General features: G+C 52.9%; 8 protein-coding genes across 8 annotated transcripts; 4 read left to right on the plus strand and 4 right to left on the minus strand.

Moving 5' to 3' along the window:
* Positions 1–157: 157 nt before the first annotated feature.
* On the minus strand, positions 158–2,065 carry J4E85_001957 (uncharacterized protein; the record flags this gene model as incomplete). Its single annotated transcript, XM_051466237.1, has 2 exons — positions 158–1,115; positions 1,179–2,065. The coding sequence occupies 2 exons, from the start codon at positions 2,063–2,065 to the stop codon at positions 158–160; spliced, it is 1,845 nt and encodes a 614-aa protein (XP_051330794.1).
* A 905-nt stretch (positions 2,066–2,970) lies between these two features.
* On the plus strand, positions 2,971–4,056 carry J4E85_001958 (uncharacterized protein; the record flags this gene model as incomplete). Its single annotated transcript, XM_051466238.1, has 1 exon — positions 2,971–4,056. One exon carries the CDS (start codon positions 2,971–2,973, stop codon positions 4,054–4,056), a length of 1,086 nt encoding a protein of 361 aa, XP_051330795.1.
* A 557-nt stretch (positions 4,057–4,613) lies between these two features.
* Positions 4,614–5,948, minus strand: J4E85_001959 (uncharacterized protein; the record flags this gene model as incomplete). The annotated part of the gene is given in 3 exon segments (XM_051466239.1): positions 4,614–4,648; positions 4,666–5,520; positions 5,585–5,948. 3 exon segments carry the CDS (start codon positions 5,946–5,948, stop codon positions 4,614–4,616), a joined length of 1,254 nt encoding a protein of 417 aa, XP_051330796.1.
* Positions 5,949–6,452: 504 nt separating this feature from the next.
* Positions 6,453–7,475, plus strand: J4E85_001960 (uncharacterized protein; the record flags this gene model as incomplete). Its single annotated transcript, XM_051466240.1, has 3 exons — positions 6,453–6,521; positions 6,571–6,916; positions 6,970–7,475. The coding sequence occupies 3 exons, from the start codon at positions 6,453–6,455 to the stop codon at positions 7,473–7,475; spliced, it is 921 nt and encodes a 306-aa protein (XP_051330797.1).
* A 110-nt stretch (positions 7,476–7,585) lies between these two features.
* Positions 7,586–11,187, minus strand: J4E85_001961 (uncharacterized protein; the record flags this gene model as incomplete). The annotated part of the gene is made up of 2 exons (XM_051466241.1): positions 7,586–9,594; positions 9,657–11,187. The coding sequence occupies 2 exons, from the start codon at positions 11,185–11,187 to the stop codon at positions 7,586–7,588; spliced, it is 3,540 nt and encodes a 1,179-aa protein (XP_051330798.1).
* A 407-nt stretch (positions 11,188–11,594) lies between these two features.
* Positions 11,595–12,470, minus strand: J4E85_001962 (uncharacterized protein; the record flags this gene model as incomplete). Its single annotated transcript, XM_051466242.1, has 1 exon — positions 11,595–12,470. The coding sequence occupies one exon, from the start codon at positions 12,468–12,470 to the stop codon at positions 11,595–11,597; it is 876 nt and encodes a 291-aa protein (XP_051330799.1).
* A 1,865-nt stretch (positions 12,471–14,335) lies between these two features.
* Positions 14,336–15,574, plus strand: J4E85_001963 (uncharacterized protein; the record flags this gene model as incomplete). The annotated part of the gene is made up of 2 exons (XM_051466243.1): positions 14,336–15,287; positions 15,396–15,574. 2 exons carry the CDS (start codon positions 14,336–14,338, stop codon positions 15,572–15,574), a joined length of 1,131 nt encoding a protein of 376 aa, XP_051330800.1.
* A 580-nt stretch (positions 15,575–16,154) lies between these two features.
* Positions 16,155–17,117, plus strand: J4E85_001964 (uncharacterized protein; the record flags this gene model as incomplete). The annotated part of the gene is made up of 2 exons (XM_051466244.1): positions 16,155–16,448; positions 16,617–17,117. 2 exons carry the CDS (start codon positions 16,155–16,157, stop codon positions 17,115–17,117), a joined length of 795 nt encoding a protein of 264 aa, XP_051330801.1.
* Between the last annotated feature and the right edge of the window lie 662 nt (positions 17,118–17,779).

Raw genomic sequence — 17,779 nt, forward strand, 5'->3', positions numbered from 1 at the left:
CCTTTATTTTGCGTTTCAACTACTGGTAGCTTACGGTGTAGTACATGGGAAACATTGCTCTGGCTCTTTGCTGTTGCCTTCACATTATTTCTTAAATGCATATATAACACATTGGTGTTATTCCCACCAGACTTCTTCCAGTACATTTCACTCCAAACTAAAAGAACGGCGAGGAAGAAACACTCGAGAACAAATCATCCCAATCTACCAAATCAAGCTGTATCGCATCATTCACAGAAGAAGAATGCTGCTGCTCCACCAATCCGTCCGGGGGCAAATCTTGCAAAGACTCCACGACACTCTGTCCATCCACACTACTTCCATACTTCTCTCCCGTATCCTCAGCATCCCGATACCGCGCCACAATCTGCATGAGCGACTCATACAACTTCGCCGCTGCCAGCGAATCATCCCTCGCGTCAGCAATCATACGCAACCCTTTCGCTAAATCGCTATCTTCTTGCAGCTCAGCATGTACTTCACCCGACCCATTGACACAAGCATCCATGAGCAAAGCGATAGTAGCAATGAAAATACTATACAGCCCCGCCGGAGGCCGTTGCGGCCGTCTCGCAAACGGATGTCGCGACTGCAGTAGTTTCGTCTCGAGGTATATAAGCTGCCGGGCGGAGTACAGACACGCAGTGCGCGACGAAGGCGCTGTTGGGGTATCCATCGACGCAGACGGACGTGTCAGCGTAGTAAGATGCAATCTACAGCGCTGAGTGTGGATGAGCGTGTTGAGGAAATAGGCTTGGATGAAGACGTGGTTTGGCTTTTCCGATAAGAATGTAGTGTCGCAGTAGTCTAGCAGGAAGAAAGCGGGTGTTTCGTGTATTAGTTGTACGAGTTGGTTGTCCATGGCCATGAGGTGGGCGGAGCGTTGCGTGGGGGCGGAGGTGAGTTGGTCGACGAGGGTGCGGGAGATTTCTGCGAGCCGGATGCGCTGGAGGAAGTAGGACATGTCTGTTTGGTGGGAGAGGGGGAGGGAGGGTTGGGGGCCGGTGGGGAGGAGCTCGATGTCGTTGATGTTTAGGGGTTTGTTTACGTGGAAGTGGAGGGGGTTGGTTTGGTAGATGCCGCCGCTGGGTCCGCCGTAGCGCGCTGCGAGGAGCCTGGGTGGAGCGGTCAGTCTGCTTTGTAGCTTCCATGTATCGAATTCTCGGGAAGAGACGTACCAATCCGTTGCGGTTAGGTACCACCACACCCGACGACCAATCTCTGCTTTGAGCGTCTGGGCCGTATCGGCATTGGATTCGTGGTCGATCCGGTGAAGACCCATTTCCCGACATAGCAACAAGCCAGTTGATATCAAGGAGCGGTATCGTAGCGATACACCTTCTATGTTGCACAAGACGTATGACAAGATTATGATGCCTTGTATAGCCTCCAGAGCCAGTGAGGGCCCCTCTTGCAAAGTCTCAAGCACAGTATATGTGGCCTTGATCCAAGTGGATGTCTGAGAGCGGGCTTGGGTCGAGGACAAGAATAGGGGGCGTTCTCTGTTCAGTCCGTCCGGCATACTCCATACATGCGTTGTATGAGCGATGATACTTAGCAGTAGAATGACTTTGCTGGGATGAACAGGCTCACCGCTTTCGATTGGACGGTAAATTTCGTCGAGGACGGCTGGTAAAGAGGGTGTGTGCGTTACGTGTTGAATGTAGTTGAGTTCGGTGATGTAGATGTCCAGGAGTATGGTGGCTTCTTCCCTTAGTGGGAGCCATATACATGGTGTTAGTCTACCGAGTTGCGTTGTGTAAGTCAGCTTTGGTGGTATTGTGCGGATCTGACCAATCTTGAAGGCAACATGGTTTGTGGTAGACAGTTCGAAAGAGCTCTGACTCATGGAGACGCCTTCGAGATGTTCTACCATGTCTTTCGTTTCTTGAATATCGGAGGGTTGGTCCATCTCGATTTCGTCTCGAGTGGTTTCAGAAACGAAGGCCGTTCGAACGCTTTCGCTGTCGTCATTGCCGGCCTGCAGAGCAAAGGTAGTCTCTTGCGCGATACGGTCTTCCAGCTCCTGCACACGAATCTGGAGTGCAACTATCTCAGCCAACATGCCAGGTTTTCCGGTTGAAGATAAAGGTGTCTGGATGCTCTCATGTGGCTGTTGCTGTGTGAGCGAAGCCCCGATCGAGACTGGTGTCTGAGGGCCTTGAACCTCGCGTGCCGCTGGCGTAGGATCGAATTGACACGTCTTTCCTCGTGACCTGCAACTTGTGCATGGCAGTGGTCGATCACAGCGAATCTTGCGCGACCGGCAGAAGTTACAGGAGTATTGTCCTTTGCGATTGTAACGTTCTCGCTCGCCGGCAGCTGGCATGACGTTTCTTGAAATCCTGGTAGACAATCGCAATGAGAGAACAGTGGCAAGAAATCAAGAACCATATTCTCTAGACTGGGGAGGAAGATGGTTGGTCACATGAGGTATGTCTGCAGGTGGGTGCCAAGCATACCGCGGGTATTCCGCGGAATACCCGTCAACGGAGAAGCGATGCTGACAGCATATTCCTACCTGGGACTACGCCACTATGGTCACAGAGTCGATCGTAAGCTCGAAGGATTCAGGAAGCAGGAGATCTGAAACGGATTGACCCTGCAGACGGTAAGGATTCCATGGGAGCGTACTTTTCAGTTCACTGGGAGGGTGGCGCTTTCGGGTCTTGATCGTACGGGCCTGCTATCCTTCTCTTTACGACATGAATGAGCTGACCTGGAGCTGCAAGGGATACTGGTAGCAGGTGCGACGCTATTGAAATCCATGTGGTAATAGGACAGATGCAGATAGATGGATTTAGAAGTGCGATGCATAGGTGTGCGAGCCATGGCAATTGCGAGACCAGACGCCGACATTCACACCAGTCATGTTCGCCAAGGCGCAGCTATCATCTGACTCGCATCCAAAATAATTCCATCCTCCACTTCCACCACATCTTCCCCTCCACCACAACACCAATGTAACCGATGTCATTCATCCCCCGCCATGCCTTCCCGCAAATCCCGTCGCTGCCGCGGTCTTATTTCCTGGGCCACCACAAAGCCGGCCTGGCGAAGATGAAATCGCTCCTCTCCTCCATCGACCTAGTAATCGAATGCCGCGACTACCGTGTCCCTCTCACCTCGCGCAACCCTTTGTTCGAAGATGCGCTGGAAGGAAAAGAACGGGTCATTGTGTACACGAAGAGGGATCTGGGTGGCGGATCGCGCGATAACCGGAATGAGGATGTCATTGCGAAATGGCATCACCCTACTACGACAATGTTCGTGCGGAACGGGAAAGAGGCCGAGGGCGAGATTAGTGGAAGGAAGAGCGTGATCAGGCTCTTGGATATCCTGCGCGAACACGCGCAGAAGAGGTGGAAGCTAGTCGGCCACCGCGTCATGGTAGTAGGCATGCCCAACGTGGGTAAATCCACGCTCCTCAACGCCCTTCGCGCACAAGGAATCGGTCGAGGGAAAGTCGCAGCTACGGGCGCACAACCGGGTGTAACGCGCAAAGTGAGCAGCAGCGGGGTGAAGATCATACCGAGCGAAGACGACATGGAGGCAGCGGAGGCGGCGGCGAAGAAGAAGCTGCAAGGCGTGGGCGGAGGTGTTTATCTGCTTGACACACCCGGTGTCTTCATCCCGTATGTCCCCGACGCAGAAGCCATGATGAAACTAGCGCTCTGCGGCTCCGTCAAGGATACCATCATCGCGCCTGTTATGCTCGCGGATTACCTCCTCTACCACCTGAACCTCCAGTCGCCGTCGCTATACTCCGAATACGCGTCGCCTACTAACGACATCATCGAGCTCCTTACTGAGATCGCGAAGAAGACTGGTAGATTGGGCAAGGGCGGGGTTATAGATACAGAAGCGACGTCGTTGTGGATGATTCAGAAGTGGAGGCAAGGCAATATGGGACGCTTTCTGTTGGACGAGGTGGATGAGAAGAGTTTGGTGAAGGCGAAGATTGATGAGGAGGGGCTTACGCCTAGTTTTAATCAGGCGAGGAAGGCGGAGCGGGAACGCAGGAGAGAGAGGAATAAGGCGAGGGGGGAGAAGTAGGATGGTGAGGCGGAGTGGAGGTGGCCATGTGGCACGGGTTGCGCAAAGCGTCTAGTACGAATGTTTATTGTGACCACGGCCTAATCGAACCACGGATTCGAAGGGACGTCCGCTATACCCATGCTCTGCAATTGTTTTCTACCGCATCCAGGACAAAAAATGGTATAGTTGGCCTATAAGTTATACCGAAGCCCTCATCTTACAATGCAACTACCCCAGCGAAGTCACCAAATTTTCCCTGAAATCTTTGTTTGCCATCCTTCAGACAGATCTGGGCGTAACATTCCATCTTCTTACCCAACTCCCTCCTCACATGCCTTACCACGCTCCAAGTCCATAAAAAACCAGATTACACAGAACGTATACTGCCAGCCACTTAAACAGCCCCCACCGGACCCCCCACATCAGTCCTACCAAGCATCCTATTATACGGCGGCGGCTCATCATGATAAGGCGGCGGTTCCTCCGTGTGAACAGCCATCTCATACAACCTCGGCGCAGCATCCAATTCATGATACGCCAGCGGCCCCGGCCCAGCCTCCACCAAACCCGCACTTTCAATCGGTGGTGCAGCCTGCCACTCCGTAACCACCTGCACAGGCTGCGTACACGCAATACCAGACCACTCTCTATCCGCACATCTCCCTGTGATCTCGATCTGGAGTTCGTATTCTAGATTCAGGCCGTAGCTGGTGAAGCTTGGCGCGATGGTATTATTATTATTGACGTCTTTTGCAAGGTCGATGTTCGCCACGTCGAGCAGGTTGAGGCCGTCGTAGAGGGGCTCGCCGTCGCCTGTTTCGTACTTGTGGTCGCAGAGGACGATGGTGCGGCGGTCGGTGTGGTTGGTTACTCTGCTGGGGTGTTTGAAGAAGGCTTCGTTGGGGAGGAAGACGTTGATCTTTGCGTTGAGCTGCACTTTTAGGCGCCGGATGAAGAGATCAGGTGGCGAGGGCAACGATTCCGAGCGTTTGGTGTGTTGCACGGTAACGACGGCTGGGAGGGGGGAACCGATGACTAGGATGCTGGGTGGAGTGGCGAAGATGTTGAATTGGGCGTAGGGGATTTCTGCAAAGGACTCGATGCCGAAGAGGAGTTCTTTGTCGGCGAGTTTGTCTTTGAAGCGGCCGAGTTTGCTGGAGTTTTCGCCGTAGTTGGGGAGGAGTTTGCGTGTCCGGATTAGCTTCGCTGCGCTGCAGTGTTTGGGTAGTTTGGTGCCGAAGTTTAGGTCGGGTTGCAGGAGGGAGCGGTCGTAGGGGGGTGCTGGGGGCATGTAGGTGATTTCTTGTCGGACCCGCACTGGTGGTGTGCCGGGTAGATCGGACTCCATGTACGCTTCTAGGTGGTAGACGACCCGTGGACTTGTGGGTGTGGGACCGTTGAGTGTTGAAGGTAAAGGGAATCCTGGAGAATGCTGGAATCGGGGGTGGTTCCATTGGTCTCCTGGGTGAAGCCATACTCTACCTAAACGTAGGTGTACGAAGTCAGTACATGTCTCACATCCAGTTCGTACATCGATATCTCTTACCAGCGGGAGGCGGTATCGTAGCATGGTTTCCGAATGTGAAGGAGAAAGGCAGCTCGACTCTGGCGGGATCCCTCACGTTGTTGGCACGGAGGTGGAAGTCATCGGCTGCGATTTCGTGTATGTAGAGGAATTGCGAAAGTCCATAGAACTCAAGATGCACGCTTCTTCCATGGGCATCTTCAACGGCAGAGAAGCCTTTTAGACTTATGCTTATGCGTTTAGGTTGTGATGTGGGCACCACGATTAGCTGGCCTTGTACGCAGTCCCCGCTTGTGTAGGTCGGTGGCGGATTGAGCACTTCGATGTAGACGGGATTGTCTCTGCGATTAGTTCGGCTGCCGCTCGCAGCTATTGCCAGTACCATGATCAGCTGATGGACGATGGACGACTGTATGATAAGGATAGGAGAATAATTGCGGTTATGGAACACAATGGCATTGTATAAGGCTGCCCACGGGGTCAAGTATCGACGGCGATGTCGCTTCGGTGCCGCCCCTGTTCCTCGGGACCTGCCATACCAAGCCCTAGGGTGTCACGAGTTAGAGCCGAAGTTCCATCTTGGTATTCAAACCCGGGTTTGATTGTCCTGGACGCCCTATGGGCCTAAAGACCCGCGTATCAGCGCCAGTGGCTCAGCCTCGATGCTTCGACAAGCAATATCTGCGGGATCGCCATCAAATCTCCGTCTATCAGGCCTGCCGTGGTGTTGCAGGTGTGTTGCGCGATGACGAGGCGCTTTGTGGTGATGCTCATTGGTGGTGTTGGCGGCGCCGGGGTCGTGCCGTCATCGATGGAGGGCGCGACTCGCGACTTCTCGACTTTTTGACCCTCGAGCAGCCCACGCCCGTCCCAACCAACACGGCCAGCCATGTCGTCCAGCTACACCTGCACAGCCTGCTCCAAGGCCCTATTGAGGTCCTCTACCTCGCTGCTCCAGGTACACAGCCACGATCCCCTTCCCCAAAGCGGATAATTGACTCTCGTAGCGAACGAATCGAGCGTCTCTGCGCCAAGCACGTCGAACAATCTCCACCACCTCACCTACCGCCTACCATGCCTCGCAATCGCTGTCAGCAGATGTCAGGCCCGAAGCGATCAAGAAGCCGCATCCCGCTGTTGCGTCGGGTGTGACTGGCCTCGCCCAGAAGCTGCGCGAAAAGGCACCGCTGATGACCGAGACGTACGTCGCATACGGCGCAACACGAGACCTCATCAAGGAATGCACGAAGCCGGGTGAATACAAAATACCCCAAGCGCTGCTAAAGCGGGGCGAGATACCCGTCGACGAGAACGGCGTGCACCTGGGCGAGGCCGAAGGGTGGTGGTATGACAGTAAGTAATCACTATGAGGATACCCAGGCCTTTCGCTAATACATTTTGCACAGCCCTCGGACTCAAGCCAACCTTTTCGAATTGGGCCCAAATCACATTCATCCACATGTACATGCTACAAGTCCGCTTCCGCATGTTCCCCCAATCGCACGCACCAGTATGGATCCAGCACCTCACCAACCAAGCCTTCTACGCCGCCGAGGACAGGCTGGTCATATGGCACAAGTTCAACGCCAATTCGCTGCGCCAGAAGCACCTCAAGGATATGTTCTCGCAGTGGCGGGCGGTGCTGCTGTCGTACGACGAGGGGCTGATGAAGGGCGACGCTATGCTTGCGGCGGCTATCTGGCGTAATCTGCTAGGCGCAAAGGAAGATGTCGATTTTGAGAAGCTGGCCCAGATTGTGGGGTATATGAGGAGAGAGCTCAAGAGGCTGGATAGTGCTACGGATGATCAGGTGGCGGATGGGACGTGGACGTTCCGTGGTAGTCCCGGAGATGAGGCGCCTGTTGTTAAGGCGCCGAGTAGGATGATGGCCGCTGAGACTTCGAAGGCATGAGGAACGAATGGCATAAATGGGATGTAAGAGAAGAACCATGTATCAACAATATGTATATATCTTATGAGAGATGCGATATGGAAATAAGCCTGTTTACGTTCTTTTAGGTTTCACTCATGCCCCTGCATACTCAAGCTCAACGCCTTCTGCAACTCTTCCTCGTCCTCATCCTCCCCAGCTGAGGCCCGACCTTTTCCTTTGCTTTGATGATGCGCCTCCAATAGACTTTGCTTCTTGACATACTCCATCACAATCTCTTCTTCCGTCTTTTCCTCCATCGTCTTCTCCCCTCGGTACTGCGCCTGGAACTCACCTTGTGTGGTACCTGCAAGATGACTAGAGTCATATGAAGGGAGTCGATGGGCGCCTAGCGATCCATCACTCGTCGTAGCTGCCATTTGCTCTGATGTTCCTACTCGCTCCCCATCGAGATCTTCCCATCCATTGTCTTCGTTCATCTGACGCTGTTCCAGGAGACTTTGCGCCATGGCTTGCTTCAGCTGCTTTTCGTATTCCAGGGCTTCTCTTGAGTGTTGCTGCGCTTCGACTTCGCTGGAAGCCATCGTCTGGAGTAGTTCCTCACTGGATTCCGCTTCAGTGTCTACGCGCGGCGTATCTTGTACTGGCTCATGGATGGACCCGTTAGTCTCCGCCGCTCCGAGCGGTACTTCGGGTTCGGTATCCGTAGTATACGAGTTGTACTCCGAGGTGAGTGTGGCACTTTCAAGATCTTGGATAGAAGCATCCACAGACCGGGCTGAATCGGCGGTGAACTCATCACCCGCCTTCCCCTTCCGCTGTGCATCAAGCACATCCTTCATCATCTCATCAAGTCCATCCTTCCTCTTCAAATACTTCTGAATCAACCCCCACCTCTCAACAACATCCTCCTTCTCCTCCTCCCCACTCTGCACCCACTCCTGATACCCCTGCGCCGTCCTACTCGTAACAATATACGTCTGCACACTACTCCCAAACCTCTTCTGAACCTCCTTATGCACCCCCTTCATCATATGACTCGGTATTCCAAACAGCGCCGCCCCCGGCTTAGCTATAAACCCCCCAATTCCCTTTCCTACGCCCTTGAAGAAGCCACTAGCGCCTTCTTTCTGAGCACCCTTCCAGGGCTGCGTGAAGAGGCCGGTGACGCCGTCGTACCAGCCGAAACCGAATTCGCGGCCTATGGCTACCATGCCGGATTTTAGGTCGGAGACTTTTTCCTGGGGGCGCACGGTGGTGTCGTTCCAGAGTTTGGGCGCGTTGTGGAAGCCTTTTGTTATGCCGACGGAAAGTTCCATGGGGGATTGGACGCCGGCTTTTACGATACGTCCGAAGCCTCTGCTTGTTCGTAGGCCGGTGGGGCGTAGCATGTCGTTGTCTTTGCTAGAGCTGGATGCTACGCTGGGAGTCCGAGATGCCGGGGTGGGGAGGTTGGGGGTGGTCTGAGAGCGGGCAAGCGGTTTCCGCTCCGTTGCACTGGGATGGGGTTGTTGTTGTGAGCTTGATGAAGCGGAGCTCTCTCCTACTAACGACGACTCGCTCCTCTTTGCTGCGTTCCGTACTGATGTGTCAGACTGCTGCCTACTAGGTCCAAAAGGAGCCTGTACAGCCTTCGCCGTCTCTGAAGGCATTTCAGCTATGCCCATACTCATGCTACCCAACGTCCTCAGTATTCCCATACCGAATCCAGAGATAGGCTCGAGAGGACCCTCATCAGTCTCATATTCTTGCGCCCTAAAGAGTTTGAGGTCATGGAAATCCAGAAGATTGGCGTTCGCCAAGGTACAGGCAGCGAAAGCGCTCAGTCTGATTTGAGTACGTTTAATGCGCCATATGGCTACTCGAGATGGCGCAAGGTTGCAACGGAGTCGGTCGGGATCGAGATACTGGTGGAATGACTGAGCGCCCATGTCGCTGCCTCGCTCCGTAGCAATCTTACTTGCAAGGTCTTTGGCACGCTCGAGGCTTTCGGGCTTTAAGCAGAAGTTGATGGCATCTGCTAGTTTTTCCGATGTGAGTTGTCGGTAAGGAATTGGATCGGGGCCGGCGCCAGCTCGCGCAATCATTGCGCCCCAAAAGGGTTGGTCACCGAAGAAGGGTATTACTAATGTTGGGCGTCCTAAAGTAAAGATAAAAGGTTAGCGATTGGTCGATTGATTGTTCTGTAGGCACATAACTCACCTGCTGCGATGCCTGCGGCAGTAGTACCTGCACCGCCATGATGAACGACGCATTCGACGTGCTTGAAAAGCCAGTCATGCGGCACGTTGCCTAACATGAAGACGTTCTCAGGGACGCGAAGTTCGTCCGCACCCATACCTCCCCAGCCCTTGGAGAGCAGTACACGTCCTCCACCAGCAATCCTTGTTGTGGCCTCGAAGATTAGTTCGGTCATGGCATTCGGATCGTCCAAAACGATACTTCCGAATCCAATGTACACCGGCGGTGGTCCATCGTTAAGGAACTTTTGCAGCTCAGGCGTAGGTGTGTAGTCAGAGGCCAGATTCAAGAAGTAGAAACCAGAGATGGATATATGAGAACCCCAATCTTTTGGTTTCGGAATGAGAGCTGGAGACCAGCAGTATGTGTGAGGAACTTTGAGGCGCTGGAGCATTCCTGGGGCCCAGATCATACTCAAGGGCTCTAGGCCGAGGCACTTGGCGCGAAACCGGTTGATGATGTCGCCTAAGCCTTGCCATGAGAGGGCTTCGATCATAGCGTAACTGATGTAGTTGGTGAGTTGAGTATCAGCATTAGAAGATTGAATGTTCGCCAGAGGGTGGGGAAAGGCCTGGGTGGGAGAGTATGGCATGGTGAACATGATATGAAGGGGTACTCCCAGCTTCTCAGCGCAATGAATATGCGCAAAGCTCGGTGGGTTGGCAATGATACAGTCCGCGACGAAGGGGAAAGAACCGGCGTCGTTTGCGGAGCGATCTGAACTGTGGTTGTCGGGCATCCCATCACCCGTTTCATAGCACGATCGCCAGCAGCCTTGAATGTATTCCGCCACATCTCTTCTTCGGCGACCGACATCCCCGCTGGCCAGACTACGGAAACCGGGCATCAACCCGGGATTCTTGACCATGAAAGCCATCAGCTGAGAAGGGTCGCCACCAATGCTGAAGAACTCAAGACCGTTCTCTTGCACAAACTTCTTGAAAGTAGGGTGAGTTGCCAGACGAACACGATGGCCATAGGTCTCTTTCAAGACTTTCCCGAGAGCAACAAAAGGTTGCACGTCTCCGCGCGAGCCGACCACCTGGATAACCACATTTAGGGCTGGGGGTGGAACTCCTTCTTTACCTCCTAATGAAGGTGGGATGTATGCAGGAGGAGGCGGGCTGCTGTCTTGAACACTTTGAACGTGTTCACGCAAAGCTGGTGTAAAGACTTGAGATAGCCGACGGTTGAGCTGGTTGACTCGGATGTTGACACGGCCGTCTTCGGTGACGCTTGCGCTGGTGCCTAGGCCATCTTTTTCGTTGCGGATCTCGCCATAGATGTCGCCATATGGAGGAGGCGGAAGTTCTTCGTCGGTCGCATCGGGACTGACGAGGTCAGTCGTTTGCAAAGGAGCGTCATGTGTCGTTGATCCTCCGGTTCCAGTCTGGATGGCAGAAGCAGCAGCTTGTGCTTGTTGAAGCATTGTATGCTGCGCGTTGGTCTCCGATATAGAGGCTTCATCTTCTAGGTGAGTTTGTGTGGTCATGGTGTCAAGGAGAGAATATAGAGTGCACAAATCTGGCCATTCAAAGCAGGAGCGACACCAGTAAGTACTCCATCATCGAAGAGCGGCTTACGCCCTGGTGGAGGCATCGCATGAGTGCATTCGTGTATACCAGTCCTCAACGATACTAAAGTCATCTTAGTGGTAAGCGTTGCGCGTGCGAAGGATGCGTATGCGTTCGCGAGAGGCTGAGGCAGGACCAATTAGGCAGACCTTGCGAGCTGAACACAGGAAGCTGGACCCCGTAATTACGTCATCATCAACAGCCTCAATGGGCACGTACGCATCACCCAACTGCGCAACTCATGCCATGATTGAATATTCATTAGGAGAATCATGTGAGTTCCAGATCTCCGGCTTGAGTGTACACCAAATATTGGTATCCAACATCAAAACAAACGTTGCACGATACCGAAAAACAAGCTTGTCATGGCCAATGTGCATAGCGCGTCCCAAACACCATGAACGCTCGCAATCGCACCACCAGTGAAATCCGCTAGTACACCTGTGGTGGTGCTCGTCGGCTTACCGAGCCCGCCGCTACCGCTGTTGATAGAGTTGCCGTCGTTGCCATCCGCGGTAACAGACGCGGTGATGGACATCGATCCCTCGACTACAACCACGGGTGTTTCTCCAGGAGTGAGTGAAACCTCGATGCCATTGATAGTAGTCATGGCGCCAGGCATCAGGGTTTGACTGTTCGGCAGCAATAATCCTCCCCCATCGGTTGCGGGGATGAAAGAGACCCCGGAAGGAAGAGAACCAGGCGCAATCGTTGTGCCCCCAAGGACGACGCTGCTTGCTGCTGCATCGATTGCTATTGTTGTGGTACCGGCAATCAAAGCGGAAGAGTCGCGTGAGATGGTCATGGTACCGATGATGGTCACCTCGCCTGGCTCCAGTCCCGAGGCAAGCTCGCTGACATTGACGGTCGTTCCATCTATGATTACTGTAGATGGACCTGGTGTCTGAGTAGCTTCCAGTAGCGGAACGGTTTGGGTACCGCCGATGATAAGAAAAGAAGCTGAAGTGTCTCGAGAAATCGCAACGTCGTTGATGGAAGTCACTTCTCCTGGGTCAAGTTGTGTGGCGACTTGACCAATGTCAACTGTCGTCCCACCAACTACCGCAGGATCTGATTGAGTTACAAAACTCGGTGGAGGGAGCGCAAAAGTCGTAGTGCCGCCTATGACAACGAACGAAGCGGAAGTATCGAATGAGATTGCAACGTCGTTGATGGTGGTTTGTTGTCCAGCAGTGATCATGCTCGTAGCACTGCCAACTATGATAGCCGAGCGCGATGGATCAATTATAATAGGGCCAACACCAGGTAAGACTGTAGTCTGTGTTTCGTCTGGACGAGAAATTACCGTGGAAGCCGGAGGGTTGCTGGGCAACGAAGGAAGTACAACCAGAGGTGGCACAGGACTTGTTGCTGTCGGACGGCCTGGAAGAGTATTTTGAGGCAATGCAGGAATAGTTGGTTGGTCAGTCGTACTAGTCTGGAGATTTTCTGGGGTTGTAGTTCTGATGATTGAGGGCCGGGGAGCCAATACTACTGTAGACGTACTTCGATCTGGTCAGCTGGTAGTGTTACTAACATAAACTTGCTGCTTACCTGGATTCTGAAATGGTAGGCTCCAAGATGGCTGGATCAAGTTGACCATAATCGAACAGTGTTGAAGCAGTTATAACGGTCTCGGTGAATGGAGGTGCAGCACTCGATTGCGGTGCTCCCGGCAGCACTATCGTCACGACGCTGGTGAATATTGCCGTCTGGGTAATATTTGGGCAGTCAGTCCGTGGCTCTGTTCGAGTTGTCATCATCGCGATAGAGCTATTCAGATAACGATTTGTCCTGCGAAAGATAAGCACGCTGCTAGTCCAAGCATGGTGAACCTACATGAAAGTCGTCGCAGCGGCCTTCGCCGCCCTTTTCTCAAGGGCTGAATCAGATGTAAGTCTCGTTCCCTCGTCGGATGTAATTGGCACTGCCTGGTCGGATGTAACTCCCACTACCTCGGTTCTGGTCGATGTTGTGCCGTTTTTGAAAGGGGTAATGTGGACGATTATGGAAGCGGTTACAGTAACTACGTTTGGGGGAGGGGGAGGGGTAGCAAATTCGGTCGGGGTTGAGGTGACAGTCGACACGTAGGTGAGACTAGTAATAAACGCGGGACATTCCGACGTTGGTGTCAAAGAACGAGCGAAGTTTACCGCGACGCCAGGACCTGTATCTCATAAGTCTATATCATGTGTTTCTAGCCAGAAAGCTACCTGAAAATAGCAAAACAGCAAGTGCAACCACTCTCATCCGGCAAAGTAACTCCGTGCTGGCGATGGACCACCACATGTTGAAAAATACGAGATCTTGGGGATTGTCGATGTATGTATCAACCTACAAGCAACGCCTTAGACAAAACGAGGACGAGTGGTCGAAGGGAGCCGGCTAGATACGATATCTTCTATGGCGTGAGCTGACCGGTGGGCGACCAGCCAACATTTTTCAGCCTTGCGACTGGCCCCCAACCATGGTCTGGGCACGACCGTCGTGGTTGGCTAGAGTGTACTCCAATGCCTTGATCCGGCGAAATACGATAAACTTTGATTTTCTCTGCAGGATACATGGTGTAAGGCTTTATATAGCCCACCAACCATATCATCGAATGTCTGGTTGTGGAGAAGGGCGAGACCAGCCGCAGAACTCCGGTAGTAATCAAGTATAGGCGCATCGACGCATGCGGAGAATTGCAGTTCTGTTGTTATCCTAAATCGCCGCCACCTGCAAAATACCATTATCCTTTACAGCCTGGGGACTTTAAAAAGATGGCGGAAGCACTATCGCTCGCTGCGTCGGGGAGCTGGTTTGGTAACGACGGAAGCTGGTCAACGTACGTCTTGCGCATTTTGTTTTATATGTATCCAGGCATGAGCTGACAATAATAGGTTCCTGGTTCAAGTAGGGACGCCACCGCAAACATTCAATGTGCTACCGGCGACTCAGGCTCAGAACATCTGGCTTCCGATTGCCGATGAGTGTGTCAGACTGCAAGGCGGGTCAGCCTCTTGCGGCAGCTCTCGCGGTGCAGCTCCGTTCCAACAAAGTCCAAGTCCTGGGTTCCAAGCGAACATGTCGTCAACCTGGGAAGCCATCGGTCTTTATGAACTCGGAATGGGAAGGATCCACGGGATCACCGGGAACGGCCTCCATGGGTTTGATAGTGTTGCGCTGTATAACTTCACATTGGAACATCTGGCAGTCACCGCGTATGCCTCGCCCGGCTTCTGGATCGGACAGATGGGACTGTCGCCGCTGCCACTAAACTTCTCAGAGACAATCAGCTCGCCATCTTTGATCTCAGCTCTCAAGGATGATGGTCATATACCCAGTCTGACGTATGGATATCAGGCTGGCGCCCCGTATCGCAAAACAAAGATAGCCGCCAGCCTCGTTCTTGGAGGCTACGATCTTGCACGTGCATCAGAGCCCTTGACAATTGACATCAACACCGACATGTCCAGAGCTCTTACAGTCGGTCTCCAGGATATCATAGTAACCGACTCATTGAACGGAACACTTTCGCTGGTTGACAATGAACGAATCCTTGCTCCGATCGATTCGTCCATCCCAGAGATATGGCTCCCGAAGTCTGTCTGCGATCGCTTTGAGTCCGTATTCGGTTTGGAGTATCATGAGAGGTCGGGCAGATACGTCCTCAGGGATTCGGCCAGGGATCGACTTCGGGGACTTAATCCCACCTTGACGTTCACTATTGGTACCAACGCCGTGACAGGTGGCAACACTTCTTTGATCCAAATCCCATATGCGGCTTTCGATCTGCAGGCAGGGTATCCAATCTTTGCGAATGCGACAAACTATTTTCCGATTCGAAGAGCTGATAATGAGAGCCAGTACGCCATTGGTAGGGCGTTCCTACAAGAGGCTTACATCGGCGTTGACTTCGAGAATGGCATATTCAACGTCAGCGCGGCGAAATGGGACGATCTGGAAGCTGATATTGTGACTATACCAGCTGCTGACCGTGACTCCGAGGTAGCCCGCGGGCAGGGCATCTCTGGTGGTGCGATAGCTGGGATTGTCGTGGGCTGCGTAGCAGCGATCGTACTCTGTATCCTGTGCGCATGGTTCTTTTTATGGAAACCTAGGCGAATGCGGAAGCAAAGCACAGTGCTGGTAGAAGAGAAGGGAGCTCACGACGCGCTAGATCCAGCTCCGGAGCTGACAGGTGTGACCTTTCACGAGCTGCCAGCCAAACACGGCGATAGCGAACTAGAGGATATCGTGACAGTACCGGAGCTGGGTAGGGAGGATCGTGTTCATGAGTTGCACCAAGATTGCGTTCGATGAAGGAGGGCTGGTGCCGGATGACGCCTGCCGAACGAGAGACGCGCCGATGACTAAGCACGCTAGCGTGATAGCTTCCAAAGGCTGTCGCGCTTATGTTCAGCTGCGCCAGGTTTACACCACCTTCTTTCAACATATCATTTCTCGGAGATCTTTGAAGCAAACAGTTGCCTTTCCTTCTGCCTATGGAACCTGAGCAAGCGGCACAGTTCTCCACCTCGTACTGCATCATATCATCTGCTTTTGCACTGTGCTGCACCGGAGAATGGACTATATACCTTCTTTTCTCAACGTCTTTTACATACAGCAATCAGTTGACCTATTGAAGCAATAATTACCGTGCGTTCAATCCATACCACCTCAATATTCGCCCAATTCAAATTGCTCAATGATCGAACAAGATGACCTCCACTAAGGACCGGCTAGACAGTGTGAAATAACAGGAAGCGGTAGGTGAATACTATGTGGCGGATCGCGACTCATGTTATTTCGTTCACAATACGACCTTCCCGGCGGCATGTGAACAGAATCATTATTCTCCTCCTGATCAGCGCAGCCCGTCATACAGTCCCAACGCACAACAATGACGACCGACCCACACGCTCTCACGCTGTCCACCGCTCTCGAGCCTCGGCAATCACCCTCTGAAGAGAAGTGTGCTATCTGCCAGGAATCATTAGAGGACGCACCTCCTGTCTATGATCCAGCAGATAGACATACATCCGACACAGATTGCCAGGCTGACATGGAAGCAGTCGTTACGAAGGTCTGCGGCGACAAACACTTCTTCCACCGAACTTGCATCGAATCGTGGTGGAAATCCGGTAACCCTCGTCTAAACTCTTGCCCTATCGATCGTACACTCTGCTACGGCGACGTACGTGTACCCCAAGAGCCTGTCAACCTTCCTACGTATACTACATTCCCAGGTCATGACCCGCATACACACGGTACCGTTCGCCTAGGACCTCTTTCAGCTGATGACATAGATTTCATTACCAGCGCACGAAACCAGGCATTCATCTCAATGCTCACTCCGCATCAGGTCATTACAATCGGTCCACTCGTGGGCAATCTGCTTGAAAGTGCGATCGAGACTGTGCAGAGACGTACATCGGAGCTTGCTAATGAAGTTACGATCGACTGTTACCTGGATGCTCGCGATCTTGCGGAAGGGCTGGCCGCAGGTTACATCACCCGCGAAGATATAGATTTGGCCAACAGCATCGCCGAGAATATAATGATCACGGCTGTGAACCGTAGCATTGTGTCGGTTGGAGCGAGGGAAGGTGTGCAGGCTCCTTTCACAGCCGGCCCTCATGTTTCTCGCGACATTTTTGGGCAAAGAGTAAGAACTGGAGCCGACGAAGCCGATTTTAATCACTCCCAACCTTATCAACCCGGCCACAACGGTTCTATGGTTTACAGGACTGTACGCCTCCAGCTACAAATGGAAGGGCCACAGCATTACCTTGATAGTATGGCTCATATGGTTGGCTTCTTCGACGATGACGAAGATGATTCTGGTGGTGGTGACATGGGTTAGGATTTTGTTGACGAGGCTGGTGATACCATCAATGCCAGCTTCTTCGAACCTCACCATTGAGATCATTGTAGATTGGCAATGGCAAAAAGAGTGTTCATGCGATATACGTGGATGAGCTAGGTGAAGCTGAGTCAAACTGTGAAATCGTCTTCAAGACACCCCGACGTCTACGTCGCTTTCTACAAGCGTGCGCCTTGCCACAAATACTAGCCACCGTACCCCTGAAATTTTCCGGATTTATCCATCGGCTTTTAAACCAGGTAGAAAGGGAGGTTAATAGCAAGAAGGCAAGCCGGTGGGGAACACACAGTTCACACACGGCTCGACTCGAGCTGACAACCCCACCCCGCCACCTCATCCGGTAAAGCGCCAGATCCCGCTCAAGATGGCTGGCTAGCCTCCCAAATAATCTCAGCACGTCACGAGCACGAAAGCGACGAAAGCACGGTGTTCTAAGCCCGCAAGTGAAATCGCAAAGATCTCCGACTATTTCCATCTCTTGCAGCTCCGATGGCCATGGCCCCTTGGATATGTCTCCACTGAAGCGTCCGAGTGAGGATGCGGAGCATGAGGATGGGCGCCGACCTGCACCACGAACGCCGAGGATTAGAGCTTGTAAGTTCATGGACCGCGCCCCACTTCATCATTGCTTCTCTCTTTTT

This window comes from Alternaria conjuncta (assembly GCF_024043145.1).
Source record: "Alternaria conjuncta strain BMP 0040 chromosome Unknown scaffold_2, whole genome shotgun sequence".
NCBI classification, from domain to species: Eukaryota; Fungi; Ascomycota; class Dothideomycetes; order Pleosporales; family Pleosporaceae; genus Alternaria; species Alternaria conjuncta.